This window comes from Armigeres subalbatus, chromosome 1, assembly GCF_024139115.2.
Source record: "Armigeres subalbatus isolate Guangzhou_Male chromosome 1, GZ_Asu_2, whole genome shotgun sequence".
Classification (NCBI taxonomy): domain Eukaryota; kingdom Metazoa; phylum Arthropoda; class Insecta; order Diptera; family Culicidae; genus Armigeres; species Armigeres subalbatus.
Window position 1 is genome coordinate 88566770 of NC_085139.1, and position 17719 is coordinate 88584488.

The following is a 17719-nucleotide window of genomic DNA, read 5'->3' on the forward strand; positions in this document are numbered from 1 at the left end:
TTCGAACCGAGTTTTGGCATGATTATCCTTCATTTTAGTATGGCTAATAAGAATAGTACAGGGAGGTTGGAGAAAACTAACAATCTAGTAAAAATCCTTTGCGGGAAAATGCGATGGGTGCGGAATGTCGAAAGTAACGGCACAGACAATGTAACGGTTTGCCATCAATAATCAAATAGCTCCTTGACAAACGCTTCCGCATATCGAAACTCACCGTCACTAGAGCAGTTACCAGTTTCCACGACTGTCACCAGCACTTTTAACACAGAGCCTTTCGTATTGACCTACAGTCGAAATCTTAAAAGTGACGTATGCAACATACCAAAGTTTGATGAACACTGTCCGAAGACTAAAATAATAAAATGGCGCATACGCCACATTGCCAGATAACCGCAGGATAGCCAAGACTGAAACGGACTGACAAGGATAACGAGATAGAATGCAAGAATCGAACTCCAAATTGCAATTGCAAGCACTTCGTTTCCCACACCTTACACTTTTAGCCTTTCTGACATTCGCAGCCATATGGGCAGCGAATTCTGGCTTAATACCATCGCCATCGTACCTTCAAAGGCAATGCATATCGTTAAATGGATTCAACTTTGATTGGAATCAATTTCGATTACACTGTGACGATCTTTTACTTTCTCGCGTACCGGGAAATTACAATCTTTCAAACCTAGTAAGTATTCGCTATCGTCATAGGACTTTGAAAGATGGACAGCATCAATCAGTCTACGAAGAAAGAAAAAACAGTTAGATTTCGTTATTAACTCTTTCGGTACGGATGGGTCATATATGCCTAGCTTTTTAGATTGGCTGTTTAAAATCACAGCAAAGAGCTAGGACCCCGCTTTCTTCAGCAAAATTGTTCATCAAGATGTTGGCTTTACAGGAAAAATATGGAAGGGCAAGTGTGACTGACTGACCCTGAAGACCCAGATATCCGAAAGCTTGAGAAAATTTCGCTTCTAAGAGCATGCAAATGAATATGAAATATTTGAGTCCTATACCGCATTGTATGATAATTTTGAACACTCTGTACGGTTTAATCATCGTGAACGTCAAGCCAATGATCAATTTTCAGGAATACGAAACGCTCAAGGTTCTCCAAAATGTTCTCGAGATCATCTCACGTTATCTACCAGATCAACCAAGTCTTTGGCAATGTCCTCATCATCGGCATATACCAAATTCGGTTCAAAAAGCGTATGCGCACTATGTAAATTGAATTTCTTGAACACGAGATATTCAAGGTATTCCAAAATGTTCTCGTTATGTCTCCACGTTATCTACCAAATCAACCAAGGCTTTTGAAATGTTCTCATCGCACCATACCTGAGTTGCGTGCTCTTGCCTACGCAATGCGGTCGGGTCTGAGCTTGACGACTGACTGGCAAATAGCTCACACAACCTCACTTGATCAGTACAGTTGCTGATGAAGAATGTGTGTAGTCTTCAGACATTATAAATACTCACGCTCCCCTAATGTGAAAGTGTACTATACACATGTGGAAGTGTTGACTTGAGAAATGGATTGCGAGTGATTTGACTATGCGTACAATTTGGGAATCTCGAGCTCATTCAGTAGCCGATAGGTTGCGAAGGCCGACGGAGGTCTTTCGTAGCATAGTTGGTTAAAGCACCAGTCCAGCGTACTGTAGGGTCATGGGTTCGAGTCCCACCGAAGGGAATGTGGTTTCCTCCAATACATTTTTCAAATCAATATCTTCCACATAATGTACATATTCACATATGAGTTTTCACAACTGTATTTGTTCACATTTGAGTTGCAGCAACCAAATCGATCCGAATTGGGCTGCTACGGGCAACTGAAGCTTGTGAAATAAATTAGTAAAATCCTATCTGCTCGATAGTCCTGCTTGGATGTGCAACGATGCACGGATGCATATTTTAGAACTTGGTTGATCTGGTAGATCACATGTTCTGAACTCCAGGACGTTTTGGAAGATCAAAAAGGTCTGTAGTAGTTTGTAAAAGTAATTAGTCAAGTCCTATCGGCTAAATGGGCCTGATGGGATGTTTAGCTCTGAACGTATAAATCTTTCATGACTTGATTGATCCGATAGATCACATGTTCTGAATTCCAGGACGTTTTGAAGAATCATAAAGGGCCTGTTGTAAATGGTTGTTAAAGTAATGAGTGCAATCCTATCGGCATAATGAACCTGGTAAGATGTTCAGCGATGCACGAATACAATGTTCAGCATTTGGTTGACCATATGTTCTAAACTCCAAGACGTTTTAAAGAGCTATAAAGGCTTGTAGTAGTATGTAAAAGAAATGAATGGATATCTTTTGACTAAATAGACCTGCTGAGATGTTTAGCTATGTACGGATACATCATTCAGGACTTGATTGATCGGGTAGATCACATGTTCTGAACTCCAGGATACTTTGGTGAACCATAAAGGGCCTGTAGATGCTTGTAAAATTAAGGAGCGCAATCTTATCGGCTGAACGGACCTGCTGCGATGTTCAACAATGTACGGATACATCGATTTGACTTGGTTGATCGGATAGATCACATGTTCTCAACTCCATGACGCTTTGGAGATCCAAAAAGGTCTGTAGTAGCTTGTAAAAGTGATGAATGAAATCCTACACGATATATCGTTCATGACTTGGTTGATCGGGTAAATCACATGTTCTGAGCTCAGGATGTTTTGGAGAACCTGAAATAGTTTACGTTTATCCAAAACTCGTATAATTCATGTATTATGATCACATGAATATTCTTGGACATACTTCTCGGCTTAGGACAATTTATTGTCTATATTATAGAGATTTGCAGCCCTGGGCTGGCTCACCCCCTTCGGACATTTTGTTTCTAGACATATTTTCTGATGCACTTGAGGATATGTAATCCAGAACAGTAAATAAATATAAAATTTTCCTTCTTTATATTGGCAATACATCCCCCACTGGGACACTTTCGCCTCGCAGCTTTGAAATGTTATATTTTTATGGAAAATTTAAAATTCAAGACAAAATTTTCAAAACGACTTAGCTGCTTTTGTAAACAAAGATTCAAATGACGATTTGACGAACCTGATAGCTCTCCCACGCAAACCAACACTATCAACAGGTAGCGGAATCCTTCCCCTACCTATTGATGGTTTGGTTTGCGTGGGTGAGCTATCAGATTCGTCAAATCGTCGTTTGAATCTTTGTTTACAAAAGCAGACAAGTCGTTTTGAAAATTTTGTAATAACGAGAGATTCAGGAGCTGACGAAGGTGGCGGACTGGCGATGGATTCCGACCAAGCTGAACATCGCAGACGTGCTGACGAAGTGGGGTCAAGGTCCGCCGTTACAAAGTGAGGGAGAATGGTTTTGCGGACCCTCGTTCCTATATCGGCCGCAAGAACTGTGGCCAACGCTTGAAGTAGGGTACGAAGAGACCAACGAAGAAGCGCGAGGTGTCGTCCTATTCCACGGGGCGATCAACGTCGAACCGATATCCAGTTGGGCGAAGCTACTGCGAGTGACAGCGACCGTGGTACGCTTCATCGCCAACTGTCGGCGAAAGATACGAGGAGAGCCGGTAGTTGCTGCACAGGCTACAGCAAAGCAGCAGCAGCTGAAGAAGACGACGGCAGTGAACTACGAAGCCATCAAAGCGCCACTTCGGCGAGAAGAGCTCCAGCAGGCGGAGACAATCCTGTGGCGGCAGGCTCAGTGGGATAGCTTTCCGGATGAGATGAGCACGCTAACCAACAACGTAGCACGACCGCCGGGAGCACGGTTGGAAAGTATAAAAAGAGTAGCCAAATCTACAAAAGTTCACCGGCATTAGACAACAAAGGGTACTACGCATGGATGGAAGACTGGCAAACAGCGTGGAGAGTTCCTTCGACCAACGGTACCCGATAATTTTGTCGCGTTCACACGCGATAACGCAGAAGCTGATACAGCACTACCACGAGCAGTTCGGACACGGTAATTCGGAGACCGTATTCAACGAGATGAGGCAGCGGTTCCAGATCCCGAAAATGCGTCCAGCGATTCATCAGGTAGTAAGCAAATGTATCTGGTGCAAGGTCAACAAGTGTCGTCCACGAACACCGAGAATGGCTCCACTGCCGGTTGAACGGGTAACGTCTAGTCTTCGGCCATTCAGCTCCGTAGGTTTAGATTACCTGGGTCCGGTGGAAGTCACGGTTGGCCGGCGAAAAGAGAAGCGTTGGGTGGCAGTCTTCACCTGTTTGGCTGTACGTGCGGTGCACCTAGAGGTTGTGCACAGTCTCACAACCGAGTCGTGTCGGATGGCCATCGCTCGTTTCCGCAGCAAGTTTGGCAAGCCAAGTCAAATCTTTTCCGACAATGCCACTTGCTTTCGCGGAGCAAATAACGAGATGGTGAAGATGGACGTCATCAATCGGGAGTGTGCAGAAATCGTGGGCAGCTCATCTACCGCGTGGCAATTTATTCCGCCGGGTACCCAACAAATGGGCGGTGTCTGAGAGCGGATGATGCAGTTGGTGAAAGAGGCGATGCGGGCGCTTGATGACGGGAGAAAGCTCAACGATGAGATCTTGGCGACAACTCTGGCGGAAGCGGCGGACATGATCAACACGCGTCCGTTGACCTACTTGCCGCAAGACTCTGGCGAAGCAGAAGCACTGACGCCGAACCATTTTCTACGGGGAACGGTGTCGGGTGCTGACTTGGAGGTGGAGAGGTTTTCCACGGGTTCTGCCGAAGCTCTGCGGAACGTTTACAAGCGGTCCCAGCTTCTGGCAGACAAAATGTGGGAGAGATGGTGCCGGGAGTATCTTCCGACGATCAACCAGCGGTCGAAATGGTTCGACGAACAAAAGCCAATCGACGAAGGCGACCTGGTATTCGTGGTCGATGGGAAGAACCGGAAGTCCTGGCGACGAGGTATTGTGGTGGCGGTGATAAAGGGTTCGGACGGACGGATTCGAATGGCGGACGTGAGAACTGCGGACGGCAAGGTTCAAAGACGAGGTGTGGTGAATCTAGCGGCTTTGGAGATTCGGTAAATCCGGAGAGACCGGATGTTACGGGCTGGGGTGTTACGACGCCGCATTAACAGCCCTGGTTGCAGCATAACGGGCAACATGACAGTTCGCGCGTAGCAGTGGTGGTAAAAATAGGAGAGAGAAAAATATATTGGTAGTAGAAGAAACGGTAGGAGGTATAGAGAAGACAAAATAAAAACAAAAGTTCGCCATCGTTTTCGAATGCAAAATTAGTTCGTGATTATTGAAAGCAATTAAAATATACTGTTTCTTGTGACATAAAAGCTTGAAATAAGTAATTAAAATCAGCAGAGAAGAGTTCGGTCAGTTGCGATACCAAGTCCAGTGAGTAAAACCTGAAAAGAAAAAGAAAATGATTAATAATACATGTAAACAATATTGAAAATTCTTACCTGCAGACACGGTGAAGCTACAATTTATTATTCGGATTAATAAATTCGGATTCTGGCGACAAATTAGGTTGATCCGCTGAACCAGTATTGTGGATTGTAAGTAGTTCTCGAAAAGTGCTAGGATAAGGATCAATAAATGAAAACTATGTTTGAGTAGCAGTTTGACGACGAACCCGCTGGCCAAAAGGTAGGGTAGTTGAACCGTACTTCAACACCCAAAACCAAAAGGAATCGAGGAGCATAGGTAATTTATGAAAATTTTCTTTTTATTTATTGCTTCTACCCAGATTTATTTATTGATAATTTCCTATTTTTTTTAAAGTTCCTAATTATTCATGGAATTTTCATTTTGCTAGGGCGTTTTGTTCATTGTTTATGTCTTTTAAATAAAGTTTTATTACGTTTTCTCTATAATATTTTCGTATAACTACTAACAGGCATCACATTTGCGGCTTTTGACAACTAAATATACTACTAAATAACACATAGTTAGCGTTGAAACGTAATAAGTTATCTAAGTATTGCCTTAAGGGGGAATATAATACCGTCTTACATTATATCTCCCTGCTTCAATCCATCTAATGTCACCAACGAATAAGATATCTCATCGGATATTTTTGGCGCTCAATATAGACTCAACCAGCATCGTATCAATCAGCCTCAGCTGTGTCCATATTTTGGCATTATCTGCCACAATAAAGCTTAGCTTAGCTTAGACTGACTGTACTCCGTGATTAATCAGAACTCAAAGTGAGCGATTGTTCATTTGAATTTTGGATTAAGCGTCATCATTTCCTTAATGTAAGGAAAGTAGAAAAGAAGCGAAATTGAAAATCAGGAGATATTCACGGCTGTTATGCAACGTACACACCAGTCAAGCAGTTTGACGAACATTGACTCCGCCCCCAAGAAAACGCTTCGGTTGCTGCTTTGTTTGAACGTGTATGAAGTTGTTATAATAACCATTTGACAGTTGGCGGCTCGGCTGGAAAAAATAAAAAGGGTTTGATTTTGGTTTGAGTAGTCGAGGGCGGAGTCAAGGTTTGACGAACATGTTTGAGCATTTGTAGTGAACAGGGCTGACAATAGTCATCGTCATAGCACGAAATGCCACAGTAGCGACGAGTTGCAGTGTCTTCATTGCTACTCTACACATCGTCAATGACGCGCACGACGTTAGCTTTCGTCGTGTAACCAAATCGTCATGACGACATCGAAGAGCGAAGACTTCATACCGTTATTCTTCAAGCGGCAGCTGCCATGCGAAGATTTTTACTAATCCTTTGTAATAATGAATTTGAAGTAACGTATGAAAGCGTTATGTATGTTATCGATACATTTATGATACCAAAGTTCCTACTATTTGTTTATTTGAGACGCCATTATGTTTTTAACCAGTCCGTCTAAAATGACGTGCAGTCAATTGTGTGAAGAAGTGACGACGAAAATCGTCATAACTTTTGACTGCGCGACTATCGTCGTGGTACGCATGCGGCGCGAAGAAAACGAATAGGTGTTGCGTCGTGCAATGTTATGATGAAGACTAAATTTTTTTCGCTTTCTTAATACGACGAGGATGACTATTTTCAGCCCTGGTAGTGAACCCCATATATTTTTTGATGGTTGGTGCTCAAGTTGGCGCTTCGGTCGTTCGTGTGTGATATTGTTGGTAGAATAAATTGATTGTTCGTACGGCGGTTGGATGTTTGAATAAACGAGAGGTGGAATCAATGTTGGTTAAACTGCTTGACCGTGTGTACGTTCTATAAGGAGCTATTAGTAAAAAGAAAGAGCAAGGGACAAAAGGTCGAGACACAAAATGTCGAAAGGCAAAAGGTTGAAACACGAAATGTCGAAAGGACAAATGATCGAAAAGTACAAAAGGTCGAAATGGCAAAACGTCGAACGGAACAAAATGTCGAAAGGACAAAACGTCGACAAAATGACAGCAAAATTTGAAATACCGGAAATACCAGTATTTTCCGTTTCTAATACCGGTATTATCAATAATTGACTCCGCCCCCAAGAAAACGCTTCGGTTGCTGCTTTGTTTGAAGAACGTGTATGAAGTTGTTATAATAACCATTTGACAGTTGGCGGCTCGGCTGGAAAAAATAAAAAGGGTTTGATTTTGGTTTGAGTAGTCGAGGGCGGAGTCAAGGTTTGACGAACATGTTTGAGCATTTGTAGTGAACCCCCATATATTTTTTGATGGTTGGTGCTCAAGTTGGCGCTTCGGTCGTTCGTGTGTGATATTGTTGGTAGAATAAATTGATTGTTCGTGCGGCGGTTAGATGTTTGAATAAACGAGAGGTGGAATCAATGTTGGTCAAACTGCTTGACCGTGTGTACTATAAGGAGCTATTAGTAAAAAGAAAGGGCAAAGGACAAAAGGTCGAGAGACAAAATGTCGAAAGGCAAAAGGTTGAAACACAAAATGTCGTAAGGACAAATGATCGAAAAGTACAAAAGGTCGAAAGGGCAAAACGTCGAACGGAACAAAATGTCGAAAGGACAAAACGTCGAATGAGACAAAAGGTCAAAAAGAACAAAAAGTTGAAAGGGACAAATGGTCGAAATAGACTAGAAACTAAAACGGAGATAATCAATCTCGCACAATACAAGTTTTATTAATTTGTTAGATATTCATAATATTGTTTCATGATTCTTACTCCTTCTTTGAAAATTGCCTATTCTTCAACATTGAATGATGAGATGAGTGTATTACTTCTACTTGAAGTTAAATGCAATTCACAAATTCCTTTGGAATACACCCAACTTGTTATAAACGTGTTCTTGATCAACTTTTTTTCCCTTTCGACATTTTGTCCTTTCGACATTTTGTGCTTTTCGACGTTTTGTCCGTTACAAGCTGTTGTCCCTTTCGACCTTCTGTTCCTTTCGACGTTTTGTTCCTTTGTCTTTTCAAATAAATTGGTGAAATAAACAGAGTGTAGGTCTCTGTTATATTATAAATATCAATATCAATCAAGTCAGTGTAGGAATTATATTTCAAGATTTTAACTATACGCACAGAATTATATTTCAACAATATATCGTATTTTGGCCATAAGATTTGAGGCCATTGTCTGATTCGTTTATTGCTTAAATAATATCTTAGCCATAACATCTGGGCTAGGGTGGCGGTTCAGCAAAGGACAAAAGGTCGAAAGGGCAAAAGGTCGAAAGGACAAAGAGCTGAAAGGATAAAAGGTCGAAAGGACAAAAGGTCGAAAGGATAAAAAGTTGAAAACAAAAGGTCAAAAGGTAAAATGTCGAAAGGACAAAAGATCGAAATGACAAAAGGTCGAAGGAAAAGAGGGTCGAAAAAATAACAGAAGGTTGAATGAAAAACAGGTTGAAGAAATCAATTTTGAAATCTTAACAATTAAAAATTACAAAAAAAATTAAAGTATCCCGACTAAAGGCGGTCTTGGGCGTTAGAGGGTTACTAGTTGACTTCAAAATGAAACACAAACGTTCACAGATCACGTACGGAAGCGTACATAAATTACGTAACGCTTAGAAGGGGAGGGAGGTTGAGCGAAGTGTAACGATCCATACAAAAATTTCAGATGTTTTTTGCAAAAAGTGCGACATAGGGGGGGAGCGAAAATGCCCAATTTGTGCGTTACGTAATTAATGGATGTTCCATAACGCAAATTTTGGCAATTCCATACCCCTTCCTACTTTACAGCGTATTTCTAATAATAAAAATAAATGTATTATATTCGTACATAGTTACTTGAAAACAAATTTTGTGAACAAAAATATATCATCTTTTGAGCACATAAAAATAAAATTACTGTCATTAGAAGATGGTATGTTAAGCTAAAATGATATCTTTGATGAAAATTAGGGGAGAACTATTTTCAGGAATTACAATTAAAGTTAATAAAGCTTGGCAATACTTTGATAAACATATTGATTTGACAAAACACCTCTGTTGAATACCCTTTGTTTTAACAAAAGGAAAATTCTAGAATAAAATGCTATCAGGTGTTTTTGGTATTTCATTCGCGGGCCCTCCTTAGCCGTGCGGTAAGACGCGCGGCTACAAAGCAAGACCATGCTGAGGGTGGCTGGGTTCGATTCCCGGTGCCGGTCTAGGTAATTTTCGGATTGAAAATTGTCTCGACTTCCCTGGGCATAAAAGTATCATCGTGTTAGCCTCATGATATACGAATGCAAAAATGGTAACTTGGTTAATAACTGTGGAAGTGCTTAATGAACACTAAGCTGCGAGGCGGCTCTGTCCCAGTGTGGGGATGTAATGTCAATAAGAAGAAGAAGAAGATGCGGTATAAAAATGCGGAACTCGAAAGTAAAGGTTAGGATAAAAGAAAGGAAAAAATAAACAATTAAAATAAGGTTAAACACAAATAAATATTAATGTTCGAAACTCGAAGGACAAGCCTTTGATTAAAAGAAGCAAAAACTTCAACAATAAAATATGATCAGGTGAAACACAAATAAATATAAATATGCGAATCTCGAAAGAACGGCCTATGACTAAAGCAGACCCCAGACGAGAGATATATTGACAATACTTTTCTCGTCAAACTTTTCGTCGAACTTTTCTTCAATATTTTCACTGATTAGCCGTAGTTGTAGAAAATTTGTTTTTTTCTTGAACTAATACGAATCAAATAGCGGTATAACGCACAAAACACGTACACACTCAACCGTCATCGACTCCTGTGGACAAACTGCGGGGGAGATGAGGAAAAATAATCAAACTTTTTTGATTTCCCTCAATACACTAAGGTTTTTTTTTACGTCGCTCCATGTACCGCGTAAAAAAAACCGCGTTATTTAAAAAAACGACGTAAAAAAACCGCGCTATTTTAGAAAAACGACGTAAAAAAAACTATTGGGGGACTTAGAAAATTTTAAATGTTGGTGCCTACTGGGGACTTAGCACATTTTTTATGCCGGTGCCTACTGGGGACTTAGAAAATTTTAAATTGGGACTTATAATGGACGGGGCTTCTTCCTATTTGTATGCTAGGTGTTGTTTGTAGGTCATAGTACACGTGATATGGTACATGGTTTTTGTGATATGAAACCAAGAATGTGTTCCGATCTATGCTCAAGCTCATCCAAGAATCTCCTGAAATAAGGCCTTGAGATCTATGAAATAAGGCCTTGAGATCTATAAAGATCTGTCCTCTTGTTTCAAATATGGTACTTGCTCTGTGTGACTCATAGAATAGATTGTGTTCAAAGCATAAGTTATTGGTCATCCAAAAAAATCCCGTAGTAAGGCCTTTAGATCTACACGCGTAACCAAAGATCTGTCCGCCTGTTTCAAATATGGTACATGCTCTGTGTGACTCATAGAATAGATTGTGTTCAGAGCATAAGTTTGGGTCATCCAAAAAAAAAATCCGAAGTAAGGCCTTTAGATCTATACGCGTAACCAAAGATCTATCAGCCTTTTTCAAATATGGTACATGCGCTGAGTGACTCATAGAAAAGATTGGGTTCAAAGCCTAAGTTCTTGGTCATCCAAAAAAAATCCGAAACAAGGCCTTTAGATCTACACGCGTAACCAAAGATCTGTCCGCCTGTTTCAAATATGGTACATGCTCTACGTGACTCATAGAATAGATTGTGTTCAAAGCATAAGTTATTGGTCATCCAAAAAAATTCCGAAGTAAGGCCTTTGGATCTATACGCGTAACCAAAGATCCGTCCGCCGGTTGCAAATATGGTACATGCTCTGTGTGACTCATAGAACAGATTGTGTTCAAAGCCTAAGTTATTGGTCATCCAAAAAAATCCCGAAGAAAGGCACAGAGCATGCACCATATTTGAATCAAGCTAATAGATCTTTGGTTACGCGTGTAGATCTCAAGGCCTTACTTCGGAAGTTTTCTGGATGACCAAGAACTTATGCTTTGAACACAATCTTTTCTATGAGTCACACAGAGCATGCACCATATTTGAAACAGGCGGAAAGATCTTTGGTTACGCGTGTAGATCTAAAGGCCTTGCTTCGGGATTTTTTGGCTGATCAATAACTTAGGCTTTGAACACAATCTATTCTATGAACCACACAGAGCATGCACCATGTTTGAAACAAGAGGACAGATCTTTATAGATCTCAAGGCCTTATTTCAGGAGATTCTTGAAAGAGTTTGAGCATAGATTGGAAGACATTCCTGGTTTTATATCACAAAAACCATGTACCATATCACGATCCATGCTAGCGTACTATGATCTACAAACAACACCTAGCAAACAAATAGGAAGAAGCCCCGTCCATTATAAGTCCCAATTTAAAATTTTCTAAGTCCCCAGTAGGCACCAACATATAAAATTTTCTAAGTCCCCCAATAGGTTTTTTTACGTCGTTTTTTTTTTAAATAGCGCGGTTTTTTTTACGTCGTTTTTTTTAAATAACGCGGTTTTTTTACGTCGGTACCGCGTAAAAATATCCGCGTAAAAAAAAATCGCGCAAAAAAAAAACCGCGTAAAAAAAACTTCAGTGTATTTTCTTCAATATTTTGGGTTCGCACTCACACCTTCAATCTTTTTCTTCAATAATCAAGAGTTTGTCTAACTTTTTCCGTCGTCTGGGGTCTGCTTAAAAGAAGGAAAAATTCAACAATGAAATATTATCAGGGAAAACATAAATAAACATAAATGTGCAAAAGAATGATTGATTAACACTCGACGTTTTGCCTATTTTTTCGATCTTCGACCTTTTGACCCTCGACTTTTTTACCTTCGAGTTTTTGATCTTCGACTTTTTGGCCTTCGACCTTTTGTCCAACAACCGCAATTTCTATCTTGTGTCTTTCGACCTTCTGTCCTTTTGTCCTTTGTCCTTTTGTCCTTCGATGTTTATACGTTTGACCTTTTGTCCCTTCGACCTTTTGACCTATCGACCTTTTGTTCTTTCGACCTTTTGACCTTCGATCTTTTGTCCTTCGACCTACAACCTACAACCGTTCCAAGAGCGCCGAAAATCAGTGTTAAGTACTTGCCCTCAATCCCTTCAGATTCATAGTAGGATTTCATATGAGGATCCCGGCAACGGAAATGTTTTGCTGTGTTGTAGTCTCTTCACGAGTTGTTCTGTAACCGATACACTTGAAAAATCATCTATAGAGGTATCTTCTTCGTACCGATCGTCAAGTACGATCGTTGTCTCAGGTTCAACGATCGAATCAGTAATGTTTCAATATCTCGTCCGCTTAATCAAACTTAGAGATGTGCGTTCGGATCCGGAACCGGTCAAATGATCCGGATCTCCAAAATGAGTGAATGATTCGTGGATCATTTTTTAAAAGATCCGGTTCACCAGATCAGCAAATTATTTGACCATTTGTAAGTAAATAATAAAATAAAAAGTCCATTCTTTGTAATCCGTACGCTTGTAAACAAGAAAGGGTAAAGTTATTGTACATAAGTACGGTTCAAAAGTGTGATCCAGAATGACGAAGGTTTCACTTTTTTGCATTTTCTAAGGATCAGATCCGGTTGAAAGATCCGGATCATTAGAATGAATGACCCAGATCTGAGCCGTATTGAAGAAAATCACAAAATCGTTTCTGATTAATTGCTTTACGGCAGAATTATTCAAAAAAGCAAAAAGATACATAAATTGGAGAGCAACGTTTTACAGTTCGGAAAATGTGTAAAGAGATTAGGTCTCCCGTGCATTTCTAAAGGAACGGGATCTAAGGAATTTGGACACGGAAAACGAAATTCCCGCTCCTTGGAAAATACATCAGGGACTAAATCCCGCGACACGTTTTTCAGCCTTAACGGAATGTTCTCGCAGAATCATACTAAAACAAAACATAAAATATAAATAATCGGACCGCCGCAAAACGTCTCATAAAATACCTTATTGGAGAAAAAGTCATTGGTAATTTGACAGATGGTTAAGAGAATGAAGCAACACGTATGATTAATGACAATAATTATCGATTTTTTTTTGCTATAGCGTGAACGCCGTCAATGATGTTTACCTGTGCATATGTTCATTAAAGCGCCTATTCAATTGTTGTATGGCGAGTGTTTAGCTGATATATTTAGATGAAAACTATTCGAAATTTTTTACACTGACAGCAAAATTTGAAATACCGGAAATACCGGTATTTTCCGTTTCTAATACCGGTATTTTCGGTACTCAATAATTACCAGTAATACCGGTATTACCGGTTTCGGTACTACCGGTTAGACAACCCTAAACTGCGTCCATAATACGATCTGGCCAATTTTCAATAGGAAACAATGCGGGACAGGACTCTCAGTCGAATGCAACATGTTGCGAGTAAATCGGTTAAGAGTAAGTGCCAAAAAAGAGTGCTAGAGTTTTTGCGCACATTCACACATACATACATACACACATACACACACAAACAGCACCTAAATTTGTCGAACTTAGTTGATCGGTATATACCACTATGGGTCTCCAGGCGTCCTATAGAAAGTTTGGTTTTGGAAAACCTGCAATCTTTCTGAAAATTTTGCAGAATATTCTTCATCTATATACATTGCTATGTTTTTTTCTTGATTGATGACTTGTGAGGGAAGTCAGATTTTCTTCTTTTTTTTGGAAAAGATGTTTAATTTTGATACACTCAGTTAAGTTTGCCATTTTAAGGTGTTTTTATGAGATATTGCGAAAAAAGATTCGGCTGCCGGTGGGAATTGAACCCACACTATTCCATTAAGTACACGGACGTATTACTAATTATGAAGAAAAAATGAACAAATTGGATAAACAAAAAGACGTGTTCTTTTGAGACAGAGTCGATGGAAAAGTTCAAGCAAAATGATGCATTATTGGATGACAATTTTGTCAACCTGCTGTCTGGAGATTAGCTTGTTATCCAATTAAAAAAAACATGCCAAAAGCCATTCAAATCATATGACTTTGATTAGTATTAATCAATCTTCCTCCTTTATTTTGCCGTTCCAGAAATCCACACATGGCAAATTTTCCTGGCAGTGTGCTGCATCCCCAGTTTGCTGAGTGGCACATGCGTTATGTTTTTCCCGGAAAGTCCCAAGTTTTTGATGTCTAAGGGACGAAACGACGAAGCCATGCTCGTTTTCCAGCGCCTCTACGCAATGAATACCGGACGCAACCCGCAACAATTTCCGGTAGGTTTTCTGCACATGTGTGCCCACGTGTACCTCGCCAGCGGGTATGCCGTTTAACACTTTGTAGGGGGAATGTAATTTCCGACTACCCACCCGAACTTTATTTTCCTGCACAGATTAAAGAGCTGGTGGATGAAACTCTGTGCGGTGGTGCTGCCGGTGGAACTGCAACTGGTGTCCATGCACAAGAGGATGATGAAAAAGTTAAAGCCACCGGTTTGGAGAGCGAACCGAGACCCGGTGGTTTCCACACTGGACTGAAGCAAATTTTGGTCATGTTCCGGCAACCGCACCTGGGAAAGTCCCTGCAGGCTTATGGGATACAGTTTGGAATTTTGTTTGGGTAAGTTTTGCGTGCATGAAATTTCTTCAATCGAGTTGGGATTAAATAATTCAATATGCTAAATGAGTCCATCCACTTTATGGATGGGAGCTTACGCAAACTGAAAGACCGGTGCAACTTTCTTGGTCTATAATTATGAATCGTCAGATTTAATCTGCTCCTTTGCTGCGATGAATAGGGGCTTTCTCTCTTGGCTTATATAAGACTCTCATCCTTCACTGAGAACTGCCGGACGGATGTCTGATCAAACTATACAATGCAGGTATTTAGTCCTTATCTAAGATCAATCGGAACTAGTGAGTTGTTTTCCTTTAATCGTTTCCATCTGTCTAGTCTCACGCAGTTTACAGAATAACGATACATTTTGTATCTATTCATTGATTGTGCATTGATTTTAAAATAAATCATAATGTTACAAACCTTTTTTTTAGTTTTCAAGAATTGGACAAAAGAATTTTCCAATTTCGTCTATTCTTTTAGTTAAAAAATCATTACATATGTTTTTTTATTTATTTATGTTATTCATAATCGTATTTCAAAATTTCAAGTAAATAAAAACCGTTTGGCCTTGAGGTATTCACAACCAAAAATTCAGTCTGTCGTATTTCCTATCGTTGCGTAGAGGAAAAGTCTGCCTTTCCCTAATCATTCTTCCTCTTGTAAAATCTCATGTAGTCGAAATAGGGCGAACGTGTAGCCAATCACGTTTTGTTTGTTGGCACGTTATCCCCCACTGAGACATTGCAGATTAAAGTTCATTAAGCGCTTCCACATTTATTCAATTCCAGGTTCTAAAGCCAAATTACCATTTTTGATATCACGAAGCCTACAAAAGAAAATTCTTAAGCTAAAAGACGTCGAGAAAATTCCCAATTCAAATATTACCAACACTTCCTGGATCGGGAAATGAGCTCAACCACCAACGCCATGGGCATGGACTTGCTTTGCAGCGGCGCGGCATATCTCACCGCGTGGAAGGCATCTACTTTCTATTCAATGTGCTTAAGGTTGAGAGACACCAGAAACTGGGATAATTCTGGGATTATTTTGTGTCTTATTTAGAATAGAAGGAAGAGACAATCAAAACTAAGTGAATTATTCTTGGTTTTTTGAACAATAGGCATTTTAACGATACATGCAATTCTATTCAATCATAATTTAAAAATCCATTTTCGCAACATGATAACCCCCATAACAGTCTTACCACTTAATCTCCATTATCTCTCCCCTCTAGTCTCAACACCTTCCGCCTGTGGATGCCTCAGCTTTTCACCATCATTGAGGAGTTCGAATCGGATCCAAATTCGTTCCAGGATGGTACCCTGTGTGACATGTTGGCCTACAAAGTTAACAAGACGAGTGCTCTGCTTATGCCCACGACAACAATGATGACGAGCGATGTGCTGCAGACATCGGCACTGGACGGCGCTGGGACAGAGAATGAACTGATTAGCATCATATGCAAAGCGGTACGTTGGAAGTGGCCTTGGATTTGTCATTGTATAGTACCAATTAGACCCCTCCGTCTTCTGGATACGAGAACAAATATTGGCTTTTAAACTGAATTTAAAACACTAGCGACATCTGTTGAGCCGATCTAAATAGACGGGTTCAACAGATATGTACTGTATTGAAACGGTCTACGGTTTTGTACTACATGTATCTCGTCCATTATTTTAGACAGTCGAGGGCAACATGTATCTCTACTCATTAATCATCGGTTCGGTCGGAGTGGGGGCCTACGTGATGACAACGGTGGTCATAAACTACATTGGCAATCGAAACATTCTCGGTAAGTTGGCATCTAACTGGCAACATCTGGAGGTCGGTTCAATGGTGTGCAGTAATTTACAATCTAGAAAGTAACGACCAAGAACGGGTTTCCTTTCAGTCATTGCCATTGGAAGATATAATACCTACATATAATATAATAGATCCAATAGAATAGTACACTATGTGTACCGAAAAACTTTTCAAACGAACAAGGAACTGACATTCCAATTTTGGCACTGGACGACACGGTTCCTCCAATCACTGTGGTCCTTTTTAACATTACTTGCAGCATTCAGTCAATTGGTTTGATACCGTTTGGCCGAATGTCATTCGTTCAAAGGATATACTCCCGTTAGGCATAATGCATAAAATACACCTAAGAACGATTGTATGATTCTCCAAAAACTAACTGCTCAAATGCAACTCCTCCAATATAGAGAAGTGAAGAATGAGATGTTCGAAGTGAGTACTTCTCACTTTTATTTTCCTCTTTACCTTTTACTTCTCACTATCCACTTCGAAATTCTCACTTCAAAAATTTTCCACCAATTTTCCAGGATGGAGGAGGAATGATGAAAAAGTATAAAGATTAAGTAAAAAACAATTCAATTTTCACTTCTCACTCCTTGTTCCTCTGACCTCTCAGTTCTAACCTTCCTCTTCTCACTTTACACTTGTCACAACTCACTGCTCACTTCTCAATTAGCACTTCTTACTTCTCACGTCGCACTTCTCGCCATTATCACTTATCACTTCTCCCTTCTCACTTTTCACTACTCACTTTACATTTCTCACTTCGAATCTCTCGCTTCTTACTTCTCTCTTCTCACTTTTCACTACTCGTTTCATACTCCTCACTTTTCTATTCTTACTTTTTACCTTTCGTTCCGCACTGCGACTCTCTTCTCAAATTTTTCATTTCTAACTTTTCTCCTCTCACCTTTTACTTATCGCTTCCCAATTCTTACTTCTCACTTTTCCCAATTTACTTATCATTTTTTGCTTTTCTCTTCTCCATTTCCATTTTCTCTCTTTTTTCTCTTCTCTTTTCTCTT

At 40.1% G+C, this 17719-nt stretch overlaps 1 protein-coding gene across 1 annotated transcript in view; it reads left to right on the forward strand.

Annotated features, from left to right (window-relative positions):
- Positions 1-17719, forward strand: part of LOC134227938 (synaptic vesicle glycoprotein 2B) — a 113356-nt gene that overhangs the window by 58064 nt on the left and 37573 nt on the right. The window contains exons 5-8 of the mRNA XM_062709652.1: positions 14364-14548; positions 14665-14891; positions 16126-16360; positions 16572-16683. Coding sequence (XP_062565636.1) covers positions 14364-14548; positions 14665-14891; positions 16126-16360; positions 16572-16683 — 759 coding nt within the window. The remainder of the gene's footprint in view (positions 1-14363; positions 14549-14664; positions 14892-16125; positions 16361-16571; positions 16684-17719) is intronic.